The 24,677-nt window shown below is 49.3% G+C and overlaps 1 protein-coding gene across 1 annotated transcript; it reads right to left on the bottom strand.

Moving 5' to 3' along the window:
* Nucleotides 1–5,281: 5,281 nt before the first annotated feature.
* On the bottom strand, nucleotides 5,282–18,760 carry Trappc3 (trafficking protein particle complex 3). The gene is made up of 5 exons (NM_013718.2): nucleotides 18,628–18,760; nucleotides 8,390–8,487; nucleotides 8,091–8,190; nucleotides 7,093–7,275; nucleotides 5,282–6,023 (listed from the first exon to the last, which is right to left on the bottom strand). The coding sequence occupies exons 1-5, from the start codon at nucleotides 18,667–18,669 to the stop codon at nucleotides 5,904–5,906; spliced, it is 543 nt and encodes a 180-aa protein (NP_038746.1). The 5' UTR covers nucleotides 18,670–18,760; the 3' UTR covers nucleotides 5,282–5,903.
* Between the last annotated feature and the right edge of the window lie 5,917 nt (nucleotides 18,761–24,677).

The following is a 24,677-nucleotide window of genomic DNA, read 5'->3' as shown; positions in this document are numbered from 1 at the left end:
GGAAGTCCAACGCTAACCACTTGGTGTCAGCCCTTGTCTTCCATCCTGTTTCAGACAGGGTCTCCTGTTTGCCACCACCTACATCAGACTATCAGGCATGTGCCACTGTGTCTGGATTTGTGTGGACTCTCCATGCACACGAGAGGACCTTGCCTGCTGGCACATCCCCCTGGCTCCACATTTTCATTTTGTACTGAGTCCCCCGATTATGCACAGGGTCCTGTGGATTTACCCACATCCTCCTCTTCCTCAGAGCCTTTCCACCTCTGACACAGTCAGCACTTAGTGAACATTTACTGAGCGCATACCTTGTACTGAAAAGCTATGCTAGGTGCTTGGGGGTTCAGCAATGAGCAACACAGATACGACATCTTCACAAGACTACCCTGCCACAACCCTCCTCACACACTCATGCATCCATATGCTGGCTTTGCAAGACAGCTCCCCGGTAACAGCCACATTAATTATAACTGCCAATCAGGGATTTCTGTGTCTACGCTAAGAAGTTGACACACTGACCTTCTTTTGTCGCACCTTTCAAACAGCAAGTAAGTGTTTTCGTAATGGCGTTTCCTGAAAACACAGGCTCAGCATCCACAACAGATGTCCAGCGGCCACAGAGGGCAGAGCTGCGACCACTCACCTCTCACTTTCAGCTTCTCCTCCCCTTACACTGCTTACAGCAATGGGCAGAAGCTCCTGGCAAATACAGTTGAGTCTAGGCCAGTTAATATAGATCTGTTTGTTTGTTTGTTTGTTTTGTTTGTTTGAGACAGGGTTTCTCTGTGTAGCCCTGGCTGTCCTGGAACTCACTCTGTAGACCAGGCTGGCCTCAAACTCAGAGATCCACCTGCCTCTGCCTCCCAAGTGCTGGGATTAAAGGTGTGAGCCATCACTGCCCTGCCAAAACATATTCTCTTTTAATGTGTGGATGCTTTGCTTGCGTGTAAATCTGTGTACTGTGTGCACATCTGGTGCCTGTGCAGGCCAGAAGGGGGCTTCTGTCTCCTTGGAAAATGAGTTAGAGCTCATTGTGAGCCCCCGTGAGTGTGCTCTGAAGGGCAGTCACTGCTCTGCACCACTGAACCATCTCTCCAGCCCTCTGGTTTTTACATTTATTATATGTGTGCACACTCTTGTGTGTCACAGCACATGTGGGGGATCAGAGGACAACTTTCAGGAATTGATTCTCTCCTAGCATGTAAGTTCTAGGGGGTCAAACTCAGGTTATCAGGCTTGGTAACGCCTGTCTCTGCACGCTAAGCTATTTTGCAGGCCTTTTCTCTGTCTCTGTCTCTGTCTTTCCTCTCTCTCTCTCTCTCTCTCTCTCTCTCTCTCTCTCTCTCTCTCTCTCTGTGTGTGTGTGTGTGTGTGTGTGTGTCCAGGGCTTCTCTGTGTAGCCCTGGCTGTCCTGGAACTCACTCTGTAGACCAGGCTGGCCTCAAACTCGGAGATCTACCTGCCTCTGCCTCCCGAGTGCTGGAATTAAAAGTGTGTGCCACCACAACCCAGCTTACATTTTAATTAAAGAAAATATTCAAACTCTGGTGGCACATGCCTGCAATCCCAGCACTAGGGAGACAAAGGCCGGAGAATCAGTTTGGGGTTACCCTCTTCAACAAGATGAGTTTGAGGCCTGAGGCCATTCTGGGCTACATGAAACCCTGCCGCAGCAAAATACAAATAAAAATGTCATAAGGTTTCCACACAAGCAAGCACAAGGAGACACAAACGCATCCACAACATGCTCAAGACAGAGGGAAACGCTCGAATCCTGATTACCGGGGTTCACGTGCGGCATGTACCAAGTACGGCTAGGTACCTCAGCCCTTCCTTTTTTGCAACACAGAATAGTCATGAGGTTGTAATGCTCTGAGGCAGCAGCTCCCCCAGCACTGGCAGACAGCGGCTCCCCCATAAATATTAGTGCTTGTTCCAGACCATGTGTGTCCACGCTCACATGCGTTCTCTTGCCCCCCGGCACATCTCTCCTCCCGGCCCCTCCTCTGGTCCAGCTCAGTTGGAGTCGCTGGCTCAGCTGACCCGTCCCAGCCAGGAGCATCAGGAAAAGAACAGCTGCTTCCCAGCATCCTCTGGGCTAACTTGGGCTAGCCAGTGCTGCGGTAAGAAGGTGCTTTAAGCACCAACAGGGGCCTCCACCCAAGCCAGGTACAAGGGAGCCCTGTGCCTTGGCTCCCTCCACCGCTCCTTACAACACTTTCCCCCCCAAGCTCTACTGCAGTAGCCCCCTTCCCTTCTCCACAGTAGAAACTTTCCTCTACTCCTGCCAGAGTGTAAATTGCCCCCAGGAATGTGCTGAACCCCACAGCTCCCCTTGCAATGGCCAGCGGCTGTCCTGGGGTCAGGCCTGGCCTTACATCAAAGGCTCAGGAGCGGGTAACTACGTGTCTCCGCCTGCCGCCACCCTCCCCTCCCACTAGCACTGGCTTCCAAGGAACAGCACATGGTAGCACTTAAGCTCCAGGAGGACGGAGGATGCTTTCCTACTCCCCACCTCTCACACGCCACAATGAACCACTTGTTAGGAGACTATTTTAATTTTACTTAATGCGATTTCAGCTCCTCAGGCCTCCGCTGCCGTCACTTCTTGGACCGACCCGGATGCCCAGTGAGGGAGGCCAACCTCCCAGGAGGTGCAGTCTGGATGTGGAGACCTCACTAAGGTGGGGTCTGGGACAGGAAGAGGACAGTTACATCAGGGTCCAGACCTGGGGCTGGGACTCTGGACTCCAATCAGGAAGGGGACTGGTTGAGGGAGGGCTCTGCACTAGCTAGCTCGTACAGTTCAGGAGGCCAGGCTGACTTTAGAGTGTGTGCTGCCAGAGAGCCTTGGCCAATAGATTCTTCCAATGCCTTGAGTGTAGCAGGCAGACGCCTAGCCTGGTGGCCGCGTGAGCTTTGCTGTTGGGTCTCGTGGAGGGTAATTAGAGAAGGATACTCCACGCTTTGACAAGCCTCTAAGATTTACCCCATCAGGTGCAACTTTGAGCAAATTAACAAAACAAAACAAAACCCTGGAGTCCCAACAGTCACTTTCCGGGATGCTCTGGTGACCTCTGGTGGCTACGAGCTGCAAAGCGTGGCTAGAGGTTAAGGCTCCCCAGAATCGCTCCTCACTAGTCGGCATTTCCATCCTGCCTCATCTTGCTGGAACAGAGTGGATGGTATAACAGGGAGGGTTGAACTACATTTCATTAACTACAGGGGTGAACACAAGGTGGGGGGGATAGGAAGTTAGGATGCTGGGGCATCCCCTCTCTACCCTTTAGTACCCTTCCCCCGCACCCCCCTCCGTGTGTACAGCTCAATTGTGGGGATATAGGTGGGAAAAAACAACTGCAGAGGCCTTGTTTCCATGGTTTGCAACTCCCATGATGTTTAAGGTATTTCTGGGAAAAGAGATATCCAAAAACCTCATGCCAAAATGGCTGCTGTGAAGCAGAATGTGGCACCCAGAGAGGAAAGAAGGAAGAGCCGCCATCCAAAGAACAGGGCAGGACGGCTGGGTTTTTACAGGGTCCACACAAACTACACAGAGCTTTTCCTGTGAATCCCAATCTCCTCACCCCCTTCATTCATTCATTCATTCATTCATTCATTCACATCTGGTAGGTCAGGATTATGGCATTATGCTGAGCCCCAACCAACTCCAGCTGACCAACACAAAGGGTCTGCCACGGAGCCCACAATTGTATCTGCAGGAAGAGAGAAAGAGGCTCCAAGGATGGAATCCTAGAGGGTCACCCTCTCTCTAGGGGGGGGGGGGGGGATAAATGTGACGTCATTCCCCAGTGGCCTACCACAGCTGAAGAAAGTCTTGTGCAAACCACCTTGTCCTTGAGCCCTCAGAACCCTGGTCTGATCCTTGTAAACCAAGCCGTGTTACCAGCATGGTGACCTGCCACACTCTTCTCGGGCATATTAACCAGGGCAAGCCTCAGTCCAGTTTCCCAATAACATGGCCAAAATTCGAGGCCCTAGGTTGCCCCAAAGAACAGGCCTGAGACAACCTCTGCCCCCTCTCTTTAAGAGTTACCTAGCGTCTGGAGAGAGGGCTTAGTGGTTAAGACAGTTGGGTGCTCTTCCAGAGGCCTGCAATTCAATTCCCAGAACCCACAGAGTAGCTCACACACAGACAAAACATCCATACACATAAATTAATTTTAGAACATTAAAAAAAAAAGGCCGGGCGTGGTGGCACACACCTTTAATCCCAGCACTCGGGAGGCAGAGACAGGCGGATTTCTGAGTTTGAGGCCAGCCTGGTCTACAAAGTGAGTTCCAGGACAGCCAGGGCTACAAAGAGAAACCCTGTCTCGAAAAAAGCAAACAAGCAAAAAAGACTATCGGCAAGAAGGCTTGGGATAAAGGCACCTGCTGCCACACTTGACAACCTGAGTTTGAACCTCAGAACACATGGGGTGGCAGAAGCCAAGTCTCAAAGGTTATCTTCTAATCTCCACAGCAGGCCACAGTATGTGGGCATATGAAAGCCCACACAAGTGCGCGCGCACGCACGCACACACACACACACACACACACACACACACACACACACAGAGTATCATTTTAACCATCTATCTAGCTCTGGTGAAAAGGATCTATATCCAGTTAGCAGGAGGATAACAAATTCAAGACCAGCCTAGACAACTTAAATCCTATTGTAAACAAGTGGGAGCTTTTGTTGTTTCGTTTCTTAAGTTTTTGTTTGTTGTTTTCAAGACAGGATTTCTCTGTGTACCCCTGACTGTCCTGGAACTTACTTTGTAGACCAGGCTGGCCTTGAACTCGGAAATCTGCCTGCCTCTGCCTCCAGAGTGCTGGGACTAAAGGTGTGCTCCAGATGCTTGCAAAGGTGTGTGTGTGTGGGGGGGGGCGGAACTGGGGATGAGCAGTGCAGAGCGCTTGCCTGGCTTGTTTGAGACCTACATTTAATCCCCTGCACTCATGGTAAAGCTATCCCAAGCCCCAAGGCTGGAGAGTGACCCTAAGAGCTAGTCAGCCATCAGAACTTCAGTCAAGAACAGGGATTGTGTGTCCTTCAAAGCCTGCGGTCTCCCTCCACTTGACAGCTTTATGACCTCAGGCGGCCGGACCTTGGCTTTCACCAATGAAAATAGAATCATCGACCAGATAGAATCAATCCAGCATCTGCTGTGTGCTGTAGGCAGGGCCGGCCCTGCGGCTCGCAGGCCCCACAGCTCCCACGCTCATTTCTAGTCCAACTCCACATGCTGAGCAGAAGGAAAACAGGACAGGATTGGGCTTCACTCAAGAATGTGTCTTTATTGAAGAATTTGTAAGAAAAAAGGATGGACCCTCCGTAAAAAGAGGAGATGTTGCCTCCAAACAGCAGGGAGGAATGAGACCTGGGCGGCTTCCCAGAAGCCGGTGTTTCCGGCAGGACTGGCTTCCGTGGCCTGGCAGACTACAGTGTCACTACAGCCAACAATTCTTACCCACCCCTTCCCAGCGTTCTCCCTCCCCTCCACAACCCAAGATTCCCTACAGCCATTTGCCAATGGCGTCATGAAGTCGCAGGAACAGATGCATCAGGCTCGTCCCTTAATGGGGTCAAAGTGGGCTTTGCTTTGGAAAATTCACAGGAATGTAAAATGGTTTGAGCTCTCTTAGTCCAACCAAGGGCAAGTACATCCTGCCCTTCTGAAGGGAAATGGAGCAAAGAACCCCCTTCTGAGGTGCATATTTGTGGGGCAAACAGACTATCAGTCTGCTCTCTATTAGCATGGAGGATGGAAATAAGGTTAGAAGAATATATAACATCAGTTTAAAAGTCACTGAGTTCCAGGGGCAGAGGAAGCGAGCGCCTGCCTCTCTCATCCCAGCAGGCATCCTCTTGGCTGCCCAAGTCCTAGAGATGCTTACTCTTCTCCAGCTGGGAGGTTGTCTTCAATCCGCCTGATGAACCTCATCCTGATTTCTGTCACGCCATCTCCCTTCAGAGTGTCCTGGACAAACTTGGCCTCCACAGCCATCTGGACCTGAGGAATAGAATGGACAGATGCCAAACCATAGCCTGTGGGACCCCTCAGTGAAGCTAGGTCAGAAATGCCCATGGAGGGAGGGAGGGAGGGGAGGGAGGAGGGGGAGAAGGAGGGAAGAGGAGGGAAGGAGAGAGGGAGGGAGGGGGGAGAGGGAGGGAGGGGGGAGAGGGAGGGAAGGAGGGAGAGAAGGAGGGAAGGAGAGAGGGAGGGAGGGGGGAGAGGGAGGGAGGGAGGGAGGGAGAGAAGGAGGGAAGGAGAGAGGGAGGGAGGGGGGAGAGGGAGGGAGGGAGGGAGGGAGGGGGGAGAGGGAGGGAGGGAGAGAAGGAGGGAAGAGGAGGGAAGGAGAGAGGGAGGGAGGGGGAGAGGGAGGGAGAGAGAGAGAGAGAAGGAGGGAAGAGGAGGGAAGGAGAGAGGGAGGGAGGGGGAGAGGGAGGGAGGGAGAGAGAGAGAGAGAGAGAGAGAAGGAGGGAAGAGGAGAAGGAGGGAAGAGGAGGGAAGGAGAGAGGGAGGGAGGGGGAGAGGGAGGGAGGGAGAGAGAGAAGGAGGGAAGAGGAGGGAAGGAGAGAGGGAGGGAGGGGGAGAGGGAGGGAGAGAGAGAGAGAGAGGAGAGGAGAGAGGGAGGGGGAGGGGGAGAGGGAGAGGGGGGAGAGAGAGAGAGCGTGTGCGCGAGCAGCTAAAATTCACTCTATAAATGTATAAAGCTTCCAAACTTTTTTAAAGGGAGTGATTCCTTCCCACAGAGACAGGATTGCCAGCCCCAATACTCTAACACCAAAGACAGTGACACCGCAAGCAAGCAAGAGCCCTCAAGCCTCTTAGACTGTGACCAGGTAACCAGTGGGAGACAGGGCTACCGTCCACGTTTGCAGGGAGCAGCACTGTCTCGGCAGTGTCAGGAAGGAGGGACTGTGCCTAGGCAGAGGTGTCTGACTTGGATCTTGTCTCGGCAGCACGATTCCCTTGGAGGCTGGGTAAGCCAAAGCCCTTTCTCTCCTCCTCTCAGCCATGCAGCTACCAAACAGCCAGCGAGCTCGGATGCTGTAGGAGGTAGAGATGCTCTACTCACCATCTCCAGGGCTCCCCGCAACACCCCACACAGGAGGTTGGAGTAAATGAGGGCCGAGTGGTTATCGGGAAGCTCCACAAAGTCCACCAGAGGGTTGTTTTCCAGGATGAGGGAGAATTCATCTCCGGCTGGGCTCCAGTTGGTGATGCTTGGAGTGATGCCCAGGTACATCTTGAACGCCACCTGTCGGGGACACACAACAGCACAATGGGGAACGGTGACAACTATGCCATTGGGAAGGGGTCGGAGGACAAAGCCGTGGCCTCTGAATCTTTAGAGATCTGGGGAAAGAGAAGCGCCCACGAGGACTCCCTCTTTCTCCTTCAGGCACCATACAGCAAAGCACTGACTCACTGCCTGCCTGCCTGCCTGCCCCATCGGAAGGCCGCTGCCTTGAACTGAAGTCTCACTGAGCAGGGCTATCTTTGCTTTACTTTTTTCTATAGCTCAGGCTGGCCCAGAGCTTACTACACAGTCTATACTGGCCTAGAATTTGCCGCAACTGTCCTACGGTTGTCTTCAGAGTGATGGAATTATAGGCCTGAGTCACATCTGCCCAAAATGCACACTCTCAAATCTCCACAGCACTCGGCTACACTTTCACAGGGGACGAAATTGGGCTTTAATTTCAGTGAGGCAGACACACGCGCTGGCTTTGTCTGTTTGTAGGTAGGATCTTGCTGTGTTGCCATGGCTGACCTAGAACTCACATACAGAGCAGACCAACCAGAGACTTGCTGTAACTCTGCAGTTTGCCTCCCATGTATGGGATCACAGGCACACGCCATTACACAGAGCTACACCGAGGCTGCAAAACACAAGTAAGAGCCCAGCCACTCTTGGCTGGTGGTTATTCCCAAACCACCAAGAAGGACTAAGCAGGTTGCTTTGGTCCAAAGAGCTGCCTAATCGAATCCATCTTTTGGGAGACTAAAGGAGACAGTGAGAGGGGTCCACAATGGCAAGCTTCAGGGGGACAGGTGGCCCAGGGAAACGACCTTAGCAATAACATCTGCAGTTTCCCGAAAGTCATGACATCTTCCAACATTTGACCGTGCCAAAAAATCTTCAATCAGTCGGACTCCAATGTTGTAGCCCCTTGGAAGGAAATCAGAGAACAGGCCATTTCAAGGTCAAAACGCCTTATATTTAAGCACGATACTGATGTCGGCTAAAGGAGGAGATGGGATAACACCCCCACACCCTCATAAGTGTACCCCAAGTGTTAGCTTCACAGAACCGACCAGATGCAGCGTGCCGGAGCCACGGCTGCCTCTTGTGAGAGACGCTCACTCACATTCTGTCCAGCTGCTTGTTCACGTCTTCGTCGTTTTCATAGTCCTTGCACAGCTGGGTGACAAGCGCTCCATAGGTCAGCGTGAACAGCTCAGAACTCTGAAAGAGATGCACAAGGCAACTGGGACCAAGCAGCACAAAAGGTTCAGGGAGTGTCTGGACCAGCCTGGCTGCAACCACTGGGATTCCAGGGAAAGCCACCTAGATGCCTCTGTCTGGGGACATCACCCCTGAGGAGTGGCCAGCACCACAGGAATGCAGCCACACCCACTGTGAACTGGCCATAGATGGCACATCAGGCACTTCACAGTCATCTTCTAAGACAGCAGCGGCCTCTGCTAACCTGGTCTCTGCCATAGCTGCCAGTTTGGGTCACCTGAACCTGGAGTGGAAGAAACAGCCACTCACTGGAGTCAGTGAAAGACAGAGCCAAGGCACCAGCCTCTGTTTCAGGGCAGGTGTGACCAATGGCTGGTTTCCCCTCACCTTAGAGAGGGTCCTGACATGGACTTGGCCTGTACTCCCAAGGCTTGGGATCTCTGCTGCTCATGGGAGGAGCTGGCAACTGTGGGAGAACCTGAGTTGGCAGAGAAGGAAGATCTCGAGAGCCCATTACCCTAAGGGCAACTTCTCTTCAAAATCAACAATATGGGGTAGGGGTGGGGAGAATTAATGATCCTTTTGAAACATTGGTATATGTATAAAAATTGGGCAAATCTAAGAATACAATATTGGGGGGCAGGTAGTTCATTGGTTAAGGGTTCTTATTGCTTTTCCAGAGCAACTGAGTTTAGTTCCTAGAACCCACATCTGGTGGTTCACAGCCACCTATGACTCCCTTTACAGGGGGTCCAACACCCTCTTGCCTTGGCAGGCACCTGCAGACACATGGTACACATAGACTCACGCAGGCACATATACAAGATATTAAATAATCTTTAAAAATAAAACAATAGGGGGCTGGCGAGATGGCTCAGTGGTTAAGAGCACCGACTGCTCTTCCGAAGGTCCGGAGTTCAAATCCCAGCAACCACATGGTGGCTCACAACCATCCGTAACGAAATCTGATGCCCTCCCCTGGAGTGTCTGAAAACAGTTACAGTGTACTTACATATAATAAATAAATAAAAGCTTAAAAAAACCAATAAAGCCAGGCAATAGGGCATAAGTCTTTAAACCCAGCACTTAGAAGGCAGAGGCAGGCAGTGTGAGTCTACCTGGTCTACAGAACAAATTCCAGGATAGCCACGACTACAAAGAGAAACTGTCTTAGAAAACTAAAAAAGTTAAAATAAAATAATAAAAATAAAATTTAATCACATTTGTGTGAGTGTGTGTGAGTGTGTGTGTTCGTGTGTATGTGCACACACACATACTTACCAGGGTTGTGTATGGAGGTCGGAAGACAACTTTTGAAAGTAAGTTCTTTCTTTCTATTATGTGGGTCCCAGAGATCAAACTCAAGCTGTCAGACTTAGCAGCAAGCACCTTTACCCACTAATCCATCTCAGCAGTCCAAGAACACACATTTCATATACCTGGAACACAAGGCTGCTCCAAACTGGTTTCTATTACTGTGTTGGCTAGGGTTTTTGTCTACTTGACACAAACTAGAGTCATCTGAGAAGAGGGAACTTGAACTGAGAAAAATCCTCCATCAGACTGTCTGTAGGTAAGCAGGTGGGGATATGTTCTTGATTAACGACTTTTAACATTTTAAGAACGTTTGTATGTATGGGTGACTGCTTGCATGTAAGCATGTGACGCCGTGTGCATACCTGGTACCCATGGGCAACAAAAGAGGGCAAACGCTAACCCTGGAACTGGAGTTAGGGATGGCTGTGGACCACTGTATGGGAGCTGAGAACTGAACCCTGGTCACCACTGAGTACTCTAGCACTAATCATTATTAATTAGTCATTAATCAATGACTGACATGGGAGGGGGCTAGTCTACCGTCAGTGGTGACACTGAGCAGGTGGCCCTGGGCTGATAGAAAGAGCAAGCCAGGAAACAGCATTTCGTCCTCTTTGGTCTGGGCTTCAGTTCCTGCCTCCATGTTCCTTCCCTTACTACCCTCAATGTTGGACTGTGATTGGATCATGCAAAACAAATAAATGATTTCCTCCCCAAAATGCTTTTACCCAGGGTCTTTATCCCATCAGTACAAAGCAAACTAGGACAGTGAGTCAGTTCCGGGAGTCGGGCACTGCTATGACAGACCTACCAAGTTAAAAATCACAGAGGTTTGTTGGGGGATGGATTTGTGCACTGTGTAAAGGCTGTCTCTGCGTTATTCAAATGCTGATTTCTGGACTGGAAGAGTGGGTGCAGGCCAGGCTTGGTTAAAGCATAGATTACTGAATTTACCTTTTTTTGTTGTTTTTGTTTTTTCGAGGCAGGGTTTCTCTGTATAGCCCTGGCTGTCCTGGAACTCAGAAATCCGCCTGCTTCTGCCTCCAAGTGCTGGGATTAAAGGCGTGCCCTACCACGCCCGGCTACTGAATCTACTCTTAGACCAAAAGCCATTAATAAGCCAAATATTTTGTATTTGGTACAGACTTTGTATATTGATACAGATTTAAGGTTATATCTTGTTACAACATACTACGTATATATGTTTCCACTCTTGTTTTAGGTATTGTACCTATTTCTTAAAAATGCAATGTTAAATTCTAATCCCTTTGAAAGCTACTTTACAAACCGTTTAGGATAAATAAGAAATGCAAGTTAATAGTCAATCAAACTTATGGTCATGTTAGACACTAGTTCAGTTAAATATGGAAATAAGTTTCATTTAGCTTGCTATAGATGTTTTCAAAGTTAAGCAGACAGTAGATTGCTAGAAACAAACATTTCAGACATATCATAGACAGACAGATGGTCTTCAAAAACCTCAGAGATCTACAGAATATGGCATTTAGAGATGTTTTAATAAAAGGCTTCTCATGACAGTGGCATGTCTGTCCCTGGCAGCACCCCCATTCTACTTCGAAGAAGATGATGATGGGCATTAAGAACCTCCTTATGAGTCTGTTCCAGATGTGGTCAGCTAGACATTGGGCAAGACACTGCCCTTGCTTCAACTGTACACAGAATGCTGTCCAAACTGGACAGAAAGGATGCAGGGAAGTCGACTGCTGAACTTAGCAAGGGCAAGGTGGGCAAGCCCTTCAATATTATTGCTTCACAAAAAAGTCTGTCATATTCTGGGCTAGAAGGCCGAAGATAGATGCTCCAACGACAAAGAAAAGAATGTGGGTGACTGTCCAGGCAGCCAGCTGTCTCTGTCATTCCCTTAGTTTTGGAAGCTGCTTGCTCTGCATTTCCTGCATACTCTGTATTTATTCTTTCTCAGGTCTCTGACACAGTTGAAGGCTAATTAGTCTTATACTAAGCTTAAATTGTTTTGGATTTGAGAAAATGTTTTAGGGTCTAACATGTTATTCTTAGGTTTATATGTACAAGTTTTGATAGAAAATGTTTTAAGTACAGAACTCTAAACTCACCAAGATGGATAGATAATAGAGTACTTTTTCTAAGGTTACCAAATACAAATGGAGTAGACATTGTGAATGTAATTTAATTGACTGACAAGTTTTCATAATTGTTACTATTGTATATAGTTTATCAATATAAGAGAAAGAATCTTTTATTGGGCTAAAAGGAGGAAATGTTGGGGGAAGGTTTGTACATTGTGTAAAGATTGTCTCTGCATTATTCAAATGCTGATTTCTGGATGGAAATTTGAGGACAGGCCAGATTTTGGTATTGTTATTTTTTTGAAGCATCACCTGTCTCAGAGTTATGTAAAATTCTTCTCTATGCTAATTAGTTTAATAAAGAGCTGATCAGCCAATTAGCTGAGCAAAAGAGACTGGGACAGGACTTCCAATCCCAGTGAGAGGTTCCAGAGAGACCACAGAAGGTTGAGAAAGACCTCGAGAAGGAGAAGGTGTGGAGAGACCATGTGGAGGGACCAGGATTCGCAACGAGAGAGCAGCCATGAGGATACACACAGACCAGAGTGACCCAGGGCTGGGAACTGGGCAGGCTACGGCTTAGAATAGCTCCGAGCCTGCCCAGCTTAGTGCACGCAGCTTGTTAATAAAAATAACAGGTCTCTGGGTCTTTATTCAAGAGCTAAAATGGGCTATTTCTGAGGGAATCCACTGGTCTGAATGTGTTGTTAACGTGTTTGTTTCCAGGGCTGGGATGTACCTCAGTGGCAGAGCATTTGCCAGGCACGCCCAACACCCTGGGTTCAATCCTCAGCACCACAAACACATTTCTCAGTTCAACTCCAATAGCACCTTTTCTACTGCCTTTTCTACTTGGTATTTTTATTCTTGGTCTTAGCATCTTAGTATCTGCAGTTCCTCTCACACACTTGTTTCATGTAACTGTCTGGTGTGTGTGTGTGTGTGTGTGTGTGTGTGTGTGTGTGTTTCAGTTATTTATTTATGTGCACACACATGGTGCTTGCTGAAGAGTCAGAGGATAGTTTGCAGGATTCATTCTTCCTTTTCACCATGTGGAGCCAAAGGATCAAATTCTGATCATCAGGCTTGTGGGCATGTGGGGTGTTTACCTTTATCCTCAGGGCCGTTTTGCTGGCTCCGTTTTTCTATTTTTTTTTTCTTTTTTTTTTTTTTTTTTTTTTTTTTTTTTAGTTTTTTTGAGACAGGGTTTCTCTGTGTGGCCCTGGCTGTCCTGGAACTCATTCTGTAGATCAGGCTGGCCTTGAATTTAGACATCCTCCTGTCTCTGCCTCCCATGTGCTGGGATTAAAGGCGTGCACCACCACGCCTGGCCCATTTTTCTGTTTTTATGGTGTGTGAGTGTGATATTGTGGAGCAAACTCAGTACTCATGGACTGCAGTAAACTACCCGGTCCTGGCTGGCTTCTCCTCCCGCTCCTTTCTAAATTATGTGTATGTGTGTCCGTCATTGGTAGATATGTCCATGTGAGTGTAGGTGCCCAAGGAGGCCAGAGGTCTTGGATTCCCCTGTAGCTGGAGTTACAGGTGGTTGTGAGCCATTGATCAAGATTGCCTTTGAGCTACTCCCTGCCCCTGAGCTACTCCTTTCTGAATAGAGGCTTGTGCAAGACTTCCAAGAAAAAAAATCCAAAGCATTAAGGCCTAGGATCTTATAACTCTGTGTTCTCCCACATCACGTGCCTTGTGGAGGGATTACTGCAAGAACAATCCTCTGTTTTTCCTTCTTTCTTTCTTTTCTCTCTCTCTCACTCTTTTTGAGACAGTCTCATTATGCAATTCTGACTGACCTGAAATTTGTTCTGTAGATCAGGCATGCCTTGAAGTCACAGAGAGCCACCTCTTCTGCCTCCTAAGTGCTAGGATTAAAAGTATCCCCCACCATGCCTGGCCAGAACAGGACATTTCATTATCTCATTTTGCCTCCAGTAAGAACTCAGTAAAGGAAAGGCAGGAATCCATCCAGAAAGGACACTGAGACCGGACTGAGGAGTGGTCAGCTCAAAGTTAAACAACTACGACCTGAACAAGTAATCTCGGGGCACAAACCCCAAATGCTTCCCAGGCAGTGTCCAATGTGTCCACTCCACCCCACAGCTGCAATATTAATAAGCCCCTCAATTAAAACAAATCTTAGCTGCACTAGAGTCAAAGAAAATCAATGTTGGGTGCAGGAAGCTCTCTGAACTCAACTAAAACAGTCAGAGCGGGGTGTCTCCAAGAGACCATTTGCCAGATACGCCGACTGAAGGGAGGCTATTAGGGAGGGAGTCGGTTTTTAGTAAAGTCAGGGGTTTGGCACTGGAAAGGCCTAAGCATGAATGGATGGAGACAATCCAGCAGTTACCAGTCCTGAGAGCTGGCACGAGAGCGCTAAATCAGGAGAGTTTCCTTCCATTATTAATGAGTCCTTAGATGAAGACTCCAAGAGCCTCCGCCCTCCTTGACTGCAAAATTATATGCAAATTACAATGTTAGCACACTCCTTACACACGCAGCTCCCCCGGTTCACCATTGAGAAAAGGCAGAGTCCTGGACAGCTGTGCTCACGGCCACAAAGGAGACATGCCTGGAGTCTGAGAATGGGGCTCCTGACTCCGGTTACCCACATTTTCTATTAATATGCAAGTCTGTCTCCAGCCTCAGATATGAACCTAGCCTATGTAGAACAATGCGCAATTTGAATATATAACGTAAAAGCCTATACTTTTAAAACAGAAGTGGTGTGGGGCTAGTGAGATGGCTCAGTGGTTAAGAACACTGGTGGCTATCCCAGAGGCCCTGGGTTCAGTTCCCACATGAAGGCTTCAAGGCTCACAACTGTCTATAATTCCAGGCCCATGGGAACCAATGCCCTCTTCTGGCCTCCTCCAGACACACACATGGTATACAGACAAATATGCTGGCAAAACACTCACACACATAAAATAAATAAAATAGAAGTAGAGCTATGAGACAGTTAAAAACAAAAAAACAGGGCCAGGTGTGGTGGTGCACGCCTTTAATCCCAGCACTCGGGAGACAGAGGCAGGCGGATTTCTGAGTTCGAGGCCAGCCTGGTCTACAAAGTGAGTTCCAGGACAGCCAGGGCTATACAGAGAAACCCTGTCTCAAACAAACAAACAAAAAACCCAAAACAAAACAAAAAACAAACATCAGGGAAGGCTCACTAAGGTGGTGTAGTGTGAAGACCTGAATGTGGGGAAGGACTAATAATGCTCCTAAGAAGGCCAGCTGACAGTGTCACCAGTATGCTGACAGCTTTACGTACATTTTTAGTTACTCTCCCACAGCCCTACAATGTCATATCTACCACTGCTACCATCCTGAGGTCAGGAAAATTTCAAAAGATGCTGAAGCTGGCTGGTGTTTGGAACAATGAAGAAACTGAAGACAGGGCTCAGTGGTGGCCACTGGCCCTGCATGTGCCTAGGCCCTGAGTTCAATCCCCAGCATTGTGGGGAGGAGGTGTCAGCAAATAAGCAATAAAACAGGACCCAGTCCCAGCCAGTACAATATCCCTGTTGTTGGGAACAGTTAAGAGTCTAGGGCTTCATTTCTGCATTTACCACCGCAGGTAGGCTGGAACACCAAGGAGCTCTGCTCACAGTTGGTGTTCAGGTAGAGTTTGATGGACAGATGGACCACCAATGTTCTGGTTATCAGGGACTAAAAAAAGTAGACATCAGATAACCTGGGCACATTAACCCTTTAGGTCTTGGAAGGTTTATGTGAAATACAGTAATTGTGTGCTCAAGGCTGGACTACCTGGAAGAGGGCCACTAGAGGGGTATTGTCCCCAAAGAATGACATGTCAGAACCAGGTACTTTGGCTCATAGGCAGAGGTGCCAGCTGCTATGCCTGATAACCTAAGTTAGGTCTCAGAACCCACATGGTGGGATGAGAGAAGGGACCCCTCTAAGTTGTCCTCTGACCTCCACACATACTGTGGCATATCCTACCTGTTCTCTATCAACTTGATACAAGCTAGTGTCATCTAAAAGGAAGGAATCTTAATTGAGAAAATGTCCCCATAAGATTGTAGGGCATTTTCTTGATTAATGATTGATGAAGAGGCCTGCCCATTGTAGACGGTGCCATTCCTTGGCTGGTGATCATGGGTTCTATAAGAAGGCAGGCTGTGGGAGCCGTGATGAGTAAGCCAGTGAGCAGCCCCCTCCATGGCCTCTGTATCAGGGCCTGCTTCCAGGTCTTTCCTGCCCACAGTGCTTTTGATGATGAACTGTGAATGATTATTTTAACCTTTCCTCCCCAAATTGCTTTTGATGATGGTGTCTCATCACAGCAATAGTAACCCTAACATATGCCCCCTCTGCGAATAAATAAGTAAATCTATGTAAGAAAAAAAAAAAGTGAGCTAGGTATGCCTGTAACCCCAGACCTGCGGAAATAAGATAAGAGGCAGGAGAAACAGGAGTTGGAAGCGAGTCTGGATCATCAGAAAAACCTTGTCTCAAACACACACAGGTAGCCAGAGAGAGCACGAGGCAAGCCCAGAGTAGAATCAGTAGGAACCAAGTAAGAAAATGCAGTCCCTAACTTCATTCACTCGCCGGACGGACTCCCAGTGGCAGGCACTGTTCTAGATGCTAGGACTGGAGCAGTGGAAGGGGCAAACCCTTGCCCTGCTTGAGTTCCCATTCTCATAGGACACAATGAAAACAAAAGGAGCAGGTTAGCCTGGTCTACATAGCAAGTTTAAGGTCAGCCAGGGCTATGTAGAGAGACCCTGGCTCGAACAAACCACATCAATACTGAGTCCAGGAGAAATCAAACAAATACTGATAACAGGATACAAAGACTAAGGAATAAGTGTCTGCTCCCATCACCAAGGAAACACCATCCATCCCCTTAAATTTAACACTCTTTCCTCTAGTCTTTGGTACCACAGCCCCCATTTTGTAGCTAAAGAAACTAATAATCACTTGAAAATGCCAAGGAACATGTGTATATTTTCTTCTAGATGACATTGTTTTCTAGCACAAAACTCTCAACTACTGTTATTTCTTCCAGAAATCTCCCCCATCGTGTGTATGTGTGTGTGTGCATGCTCGGTCCCCTAAAACTGATTCTTAACTTACCATCCCCAGAGTATGCTGAGGCCCACACAAATCCCTGGAAAATACAAACAAATGTGTGTATATGAAATGTGTGTATATGATGTCGGGTTTTTGCATTTTGTGTTTGCGGTGCTAGGATCCAACTCAGCTTTGATCACTGAGTTCGTGTTTGTGTAATTTAATATTTGTGTAGAGATGAATCATTGCTGTCATTGTGTCTTGAAAGTGGTCCGAGGGTTATAAAGAACCAGCCTAGGGACTTGGAGATTTAGGTCAGTGGTAGAGCGCTTGCCTAGCAAGCACAAGGCTCTGGGTTAGAGTCTCAGCTCTGGGGGTGGGGTGGGGTGGGGTGGGGAAGAACCAGCCTGGAATAACAGGGATTCCACCTGTGCTGGCTGTTCCTGGTATAAGACACAAAGTCTAATCATACTGAATCATACTGTCCAGAGTGGAGTACATAGGTTTCCAGATCTAGTCAGCAGGCAGGCAACCTCGGATTGGTCCCGCTGTTTTTTGAAGTCTGAATTCAGAGTATCCTGCATATGCATCCTACCACTGAGTTACCTCCCAAACCTGATGTGAGCCCCACACCCCACGTCCCCAACACTCTGTGTGTTAAAAATAGTTTCAAGTAGTAGCTTCAAGTAGCCTACGCTGGCCTCCATCTTATCTCGGGCTAAGGACAACCCTGAATTCCTGACCCTTTTTCTCTACCATCCGAGGGCTGGGATTACAGGCATGCATGAGCAAGCTTAGTTTACGTGGTGCTGGGAATTCAACTCAGGGCCTTGTGCATGCTAAGCAGACACTCTACCAACTGGAGCTACAGTTCCGCTCCCAGATGTTCAGTTTGAAACTCCAAAGCAAAGGCACAGCATGGGCAGTTCTGCAAAAGAATACACTAAAAACAAACAAACAAACAAACAAAAAACACTTGACAAGAAAGCCTCTTTCCTTGGGATTCGGAGAAAATTGATATCCACCTGACTCTCCAGACCCAGTCCAGCCCAGCCCAGCCTTTTGGGATTATATCCTGTCCCACTACTCCCAGGTTAGGGAAGGAACCACAGTTATCCTCTCAACCATTACAGGGGCCACTGAATACTTAGGCCGGCTCACTCCTTAATGTTAGATGGCAAGTCCCCTTCTGACAAGACCACTGTCTAAGTCTCACAATGCCTAAAGCATAGTGAAAAGCTGAAATATTCACTGTAGAAATGGAGGGGCATGGGTTTAAATCCTAACTCTTCCGAAGTGTAAATCTGGATGTCCCATAAACTTCACTGAGCTGTAAAACGCCATAACATTATCCACCTAGAAGAGGTTACCTTGTGATAATGACATAATGGAAGCAATAGCCTAGCACCAAACGCACAGTAAGAGATCAGTAAATGGTTGGTACTGTTATTGATTACCGTCGCTGTTGTTGGTTTAGCACTCGACCCCGAGAGACCTGGGTGTAGCGGGCGGAGGGGCAACTCAGGGGTCCCCCCAAGCTGCCCCAGCGCCGGACGCCTAGGGAATGACCCACACTGGGACTTCCCCATCCCACAGCTCACAGCAGGACTCATTTGACAATCACTTGGAGCGCCAGCACCAGGCCCCTTCCCAGGAAGCTTCGATTCCGCCCGGCCCGCCGGGTCACGCGCTCAGTTACCATTTTCTTGCTCTCCGTGCCACGGTTCGCCTGCCTCGACATGGTGCCCACCGTTCAGTGCCGCCTCACCTCACCTCCTCACAACCCAGATCCCAGACCCCGGGAGTCGCCGATTCAACCCAGCCGCGGCCCCTCAGCGTCTAGGACTGACCGGCCCCTCCTCACTGCGCCTGCGCGGTGTGGCGCAGAGGACCCCGGGACTTGTGGTTCGGCTGACCAAAGTCAGACTACAGCATCCGGCAGTTCTACCCGGAAGTCCCACCCGTGATTCAGCTCGAGCTGCAGCTCCGGAATGCTACCAGCGCCCGGGTGGCTGCACCATTATGGCCGCTAGGTGGCATCCGCACCTTGTGGTAGTCCTACATTGTCCACAGAGTGTCCTTATTTTCCTCCCCCACGACTGGCACTGTGATGTTCTGCAAATTCTTCTCTCTCCCAGACTGGTCTTGGAAAGTCCCTATTTCGAACTGTTTTCTGTTGCTGCAGATCAGCTCCAGAAGCGCCCAGGATGTCCTGAAAAACTAGCGATGGCTCACACAGAGGTCTAAAGTTCATTATAAAAAGTTTGCATGACCACATATTCTATGTCAGGATAGTTAACGGCTTTCTCTTTCAACTGCCATCTGTTCCCAAACCCCAAACACAGCCAAGCCCTGCATCCTTACACTTGTGGCCTTTTTAACAAATCCAAATCACTTACCGTCCCTTCTCTAGAACAGCTACCCTGCCTAGTTCCCAGAAAAACCAAGATGCCGGCTGTGGTGGCACTCAGTGCCGAGTTCTAATCCCAGGCTTGCCATCTGAGGCCAGATGCTGAAGTTCTTTCAGTTGCTGTAAATATTAATGAGACATGAGCACAGATCGTGGGCACAGAAAAGGCACAGAGGAAATGTGATTCCCTTCGAGCTACACTATCAAGACAGTCCAACAGATCCAAACACAGCCCAACAATCGTTGAGGAATGTGCTAGCTGACCAAACCCTTCTTACCCTTCACAGAGGCAAAGCCCTGTCATCACTGACCACAGCCCTTTGGATTTGGCTCCGGCCGTCTCTCCTTAGTGGTCAGCCCTGTGGGCACTGTGCTTGGAATTCAGGTCTCCTCGCTTCAGCCTGCTTGTCTGTCTCTGCAGCAACTATATACTGTTGTGTACCACCCGGCCTTCACCATGACAACTGCTCTGTCCAGATACTGAGCCAGCTAGGCTAGGAGAAGGCTGGAGGGGGGCAAGGGTTTCTCCCAGTCTTTCCCTGAGGTTATAGGACCAATCATTATTATAGCCTTCTCCCTGTAGTACAGACATTCCGGGGCCTCCCTAGAGGCAGAGATCCCTGACTCTCCATCCTGTGGCACGACCTCAGGAGGCTGCATGAGGGTCTCTAGAAGGGAGCAGAAGAAGAAGACAGAAGTCTGTAGCCTTGGGAGAGTAGCAGTGAGGCTAGTCCAGAGCCTCCTTCATTCCCAGGAGAGGGGACAGCTGAGGTGAAAACAGCAGTTGGCCAGCCTGTCAGTCGGTCTGGGCTCCTCCCTGCCGGCTGCCTTGGCTGCCCACAGAAACCTGAGTCACAGTCACAGGCAGCCGCCTGACCCCACCCAGCCTGCTGTCAGGCAGGGCGGTTCTGGACAGACTGGAGGTGGAGCCTCTCCTTGACTTCTCACGGACTCATTATCCCCCCTCTCTGCCTCTGATTCCCGAACTTGGCCCTGCCTTTTCTTTGGGACAGTTCTCCGAGTCATCAGTTTTGAATTAAGGGTGGGGGCGGGGCACATGTATTGATCTGTAAGGTCTCATCCTTGCTCAGACTGCAACCTGAAAACTCCTTGGGGTGGCTGTCAGGGATCAGGAGTAGAGCGCATGCTTTGTATGGGCAAGGCCCTGGGTCTCATCTCCAGCACAAACAAGACAGAACTCCCTACACAGCAGGCCCCAAGTTCTTGGACTTCTCCCTTCAATTTTGAATTCCAGCCCCTCCCTCTCCCTCTCTACCACCTGTAGGGAGTAAGACTTTTAGGAAACCAGATATCCCTCCCGACCCTCATCTCCTGTTCCCTAGAAAAGAAGGCAGTAAGAGTGGAACGTAAGAAATTCAAGGTCATTCTCAGTCAAACAGCGTGTACAAGTCCAGCCTGGGCTACAAGAAGCCCGGTCTCAAAAAAAAAAAAAAAAAAAAAAAGAGAAAGGAAGGAAGGAAGGAAGGAAGAAGGAAAAAAAAAAGGAAATTGGAGAAGAGACCCCAGGACCAGTTGTTTCTCATCCCTAGTAGGAGCTTGAAAAAAGACTTCCTCTAAGACACCCAAAGGCTTGACCTCTGTAGTACAGATTTTTAGTTCCTCCTGCCTAGGAACTTCTGCTCTTCCCTTCCTCCTCAAGAGCTGTAAGGAGAGAAAGAGGCAGCTGGTCACTACTACCCTGAAGGACTTTTCCCAGTCCCAGTCTCAAGCCGCGGGCCCTAGAGGCTAAGAGGCAGTCTAAGTCACAGCCCCTCCTCTTCTTTGTGCTGTGCGGTGGGGGTGGAGCGGGAGTGAGAATCTGGTGGCTGCACTTTCCGCTGCCCCCCAAAAGGCTCCTCCCACTTCCTACTTTGTGGGGGTGGAGGCAGCATCCCAGGCCCTAGTCCTGAGATTTGTATCTGAGTTAAATCTCCTAACCGTTTTCTTCAGTACTGGGTGGGTTCATCCTGGGCTCTGCCCCATCAAAACTAGGCGATTGGGAGCGTTTTGGCTCCTGCCTTCCTTCTAGGACGATTTGCAAGGGGACATCATCCTGATCTTCAGTCAGGGAATTTCCCCAACCCCAGCCCAGCCTGGTGGAGAAACTAACGATTCACTCGCTCTTGTCTATTTCCGTGGAGGGGGAGGAGACTGCCCCGGGCAGCTGAGGCCGACAAAGTTCCCTGCCTCGAGCTGAATGGGCAGGATATCCTCTTGGGGTTTCAGCCCAGATGTTACACATACCCATGATTGCACTTTCTTTGAGAAGGCATGTGGAGCCCCCTCATACCCTTAAACATAAAGGCACCAGTCTTTTCTAAATAAATAAATAGCAAACAAATAAATAAATCTGTTAATCATCAGTTGCTGGGCTGGAGCTCCTGGTCAGTTACAGGGAGAAAAGAGAAGTGTCTATTCTGCCTGCCTACTCCAAACGCATTATAGGGCTGTAGCACTGCCCTGGCTCCCCAAAAGGCATTCTCCCAGGCTCCATATAGGCCCTTCAGCTGTGCCAGAATGCTCTAGCTGTTGCTGGCCAGGAAACCTGCCCCTCCCATTGGCTACCTCTCAGATACCCAGCTGCTCTGCAGTACTAAAGGCTGAGGCCAGGGTTCCTCAACTTTGGTACCTCAGGCATTCTGTGTCCGTGAATTTTCTGTTGTGACAGGGTTGTAGGATTTTTTAAAGCCATATTCTTGTCTCACATTCACTGGATGCCAATAGCACCCTCGGTTGTAACAAAAAAAGTGTCCTTAAACACTGACCAAAATGCCCTCCAGAGTGCCTGTGTAAATGCAAACATGCCTTTGGTGGAGGACTGAAGATGCAGCCAACCACCACACACCTGAGCTACCCCTGCCCAGTTCAGAGAACTCCCCAAAGCCAGTCCTAGATGATCAGACACAAGTGCAGATTTCCAGTTTTCATATCTTTCCCAGGTTGGAATCTCTTGCTCTTAGGCTCCTTTAAATCCACTGTCCCTCTTTATTCCTGAACTCTCCCCACTGTGGGAATCTCACCACTCCCATTTTTTTATCCCAGGACTGGGAGGTAGGAGGAAAACCAGCCCAAGCAGCTGGTCCCTTGTTGGGTTCTCTGCAGGGCTCAGTACGAGCCTATGCCCAGCTCTGGACAATGTAAACCTTAGACCTCTGGATTCACAAGAGACAGCCATGGACTCTAGTATCCATGTGATCACCTCATCCTGCAGATGGGATGACTAACAGCAAATATGGAATGTCATCTTCATCCTCTTTTATATCTGAGTTCCCATCATCGTCATCATCATATGTACTCAGCACTTCCTATATACCAGGCCCTATGCTAAGTACTTCATTTCCATTGTCTTACTTAATCTTTACAATGACCCTCAAAATACTTCATGGCACCATTTAATTTAATTTTTTTATTTATTGTGAAGCATATCTCATACATCCCAATTGCCCTCAAAATTGCCCCATAACCAGGGGTTTTTATTTATTATTATAAATACTATTTAAATATTATAATACTATTTAAAGGGAGTTTTATTATATTCCTTACTTTTAAAAATTGGTGGCATGTGCCTTTAATTCTAGCACCAGGGAGAAAGAAGGTGGATCTCTGTGAATTGGAGGCCATTCTGGTACACTGGGTGAGTTACAGGCCAGCCAGGGCTACACAGTGAGTCCCAATCTAAATATATTTTTTCTTTTGTTTGTTTATTTATTTATTTATTTATGTGTGTGTGTGTGTGTGTGTGTGTGTGTTTGTGTGTTGGTTTCTCTGTGTAGCCCTGGCTGTCTTGGAACTCAATCCGCAGACCAGATTAGCCTTGAACTCAGAAACCTGCCTCCCGGGATGAAGTACATTCTTAATTCTACATAGGAGTGCAGAGATCAGAGAGCAACTTGCAGAAATTCGTTCTCTTCTACCATGTGGGTCCCAGGAATCCAACTCAGATCATCAGGTTTGGCTGAAAGCACCTTTACCCACCAAGCTGTTTTTCCCCCTGAAGCCTGTCTTGAAAGTCTGATCCTCCAGCCTCCACCTTCCAAGTGCCGAGATTGCCGGCCTGTGCCATCACGCCTGTGCCATCACGCCTGCTTGATGTAGTGCTGGAAATCCGAGCCCAGGGCTTAGTGCACGCTAGGCAGCCACTGTGGGCTGCACTGCACCCCCACATCACTACTGCTGTTTATCAACTTTAGAGTTTCAGGAGACGTGTCACTCTCGTTGCTGGCCTTTAGCACCATCCTTTTCTAAAGTCACTCAGCCTCCACCTCGGGCGAATCTTCCCTCCCCCCTCCCCCCAGGGTTCAAAGCGCCAGTTACTTACTACTGGGATAGAAACTGCTGCTAGGTTGCCTGAAACTTCTCCCTTTCCCTGAATCGTACTCCCTGCCCTCTCCCTTGGAATGACTGTTCTGTGGAGGTGCTCTAAGGAAGGAGGGTCCAGTGGTTAGGAAGGGGAAGGAGAGACAGGGAGACAGTGCCTCCCTGGCCCTAATCTGTGGACAACTAGAGAAATGACCTCCAGGTCAGGACAAAGAGCAGGGCTAGGATAGGCAGAGCCCAGCGGCCCCTCCTTCCTCCCTCCAGTCTGGTCCTCTCTGCACCAGTACCTCTACTATCGATCCACCTTCCCAGCAAGCTCCCTGCACCCTGTCCGAAGCCAAGCCCGACTTGGCTCGAAGCCCTCACCTCAGCGGGCGGGCATTGAAACAGGAGATAGGAGAGCCCACTCCAGAGCCCCGAGTATTTTCGGGGAGGAGGGTGAAGTGAGGCTTACTACTCTTTATCGCGACGAGCCGTAGGAAAGAAAAATCCTTCTGGAGAGATGTGGGGGCGGGGGATGGGGGTCTTCTGATGAAGGTAGGGGAGGCTCTAGGCTAGGACCACCCAGTTTGGATCAGGGAGGGCCCCAGCAGATTAGAGACCTGAGTAAAGCGCCTTACAGGGTTGTAATTACTCCCAGAGAAACAGAGAAGACACCAACCCTAGGGTGCAAGAGGAAAAGCGCCTTCGCAGCCATCACCAGAAAAGAGAAAGGATAGCCCTTTTAGGAGTCTCCATGAGACCGTTCTTCAGGCGTTGCAACGCCCCCCCCCCAATAAAGATTTTTGTCTGAGGCAGGCTTGGGAGAGAATTTAGACTGCACGCTAGAGCCTCCAGCATCCAGAGAGAGAATAGGGGATCCTAACCCAGCACCCCACTCCCCTAGTCCCAGCGGCCGGTGAGTCACCCGAGAGCTCCCTACATAGTCTTCAGGCGCGCGGCACGTACCAACGCGCGGCCGCAGGGGGAGTCAGTGTGGCCAGCAGCGTGCCCCCAGCTCGGCGTCCGCCCTGCGGCGACCA

The sequence above is a fragment of the Mus musculus genome, chromosome 4 (assembly GCF_000001635.26).
Source record: "Mus musculus strain C57BL/6J chromosome 4, GRCm38.p6 C57BL/6J".
Lineage (NCBI taxonomy): Eukaryota > Metazoa > Chordata > Mammalia > Rodentia > Muridae > Mus > Mus musculus.
The sequence above is the reverse complement of the archived record's forward strand: the minus strand, read 5'-3'. Positions and strand labels throughout refer to the sequence as shown.

Coding starts and splice junctions, on each gene's coding strand:
- Trappc3 (NM_013718.2), bottom strand. CDS start 18,669: ATGTCGAGGCAGGCGAACCGTGGCACGGAGAGCAAGAAAATG. Junction 7,276..8,090: donor CTGCAGATGTTATTGCTAAG/GTCGTTTCCCTG, acceptor TGTCCCCGACAG/GTGGCGTTCAAGATGTACCT. Junction 6,024..7,092: donor TGCGGGGAGCCCTGGAGATG/GTGAGTAGAGCA, acceptor TCTATTCCTCAG/GTCCAGATGGCTGTGGAGGC.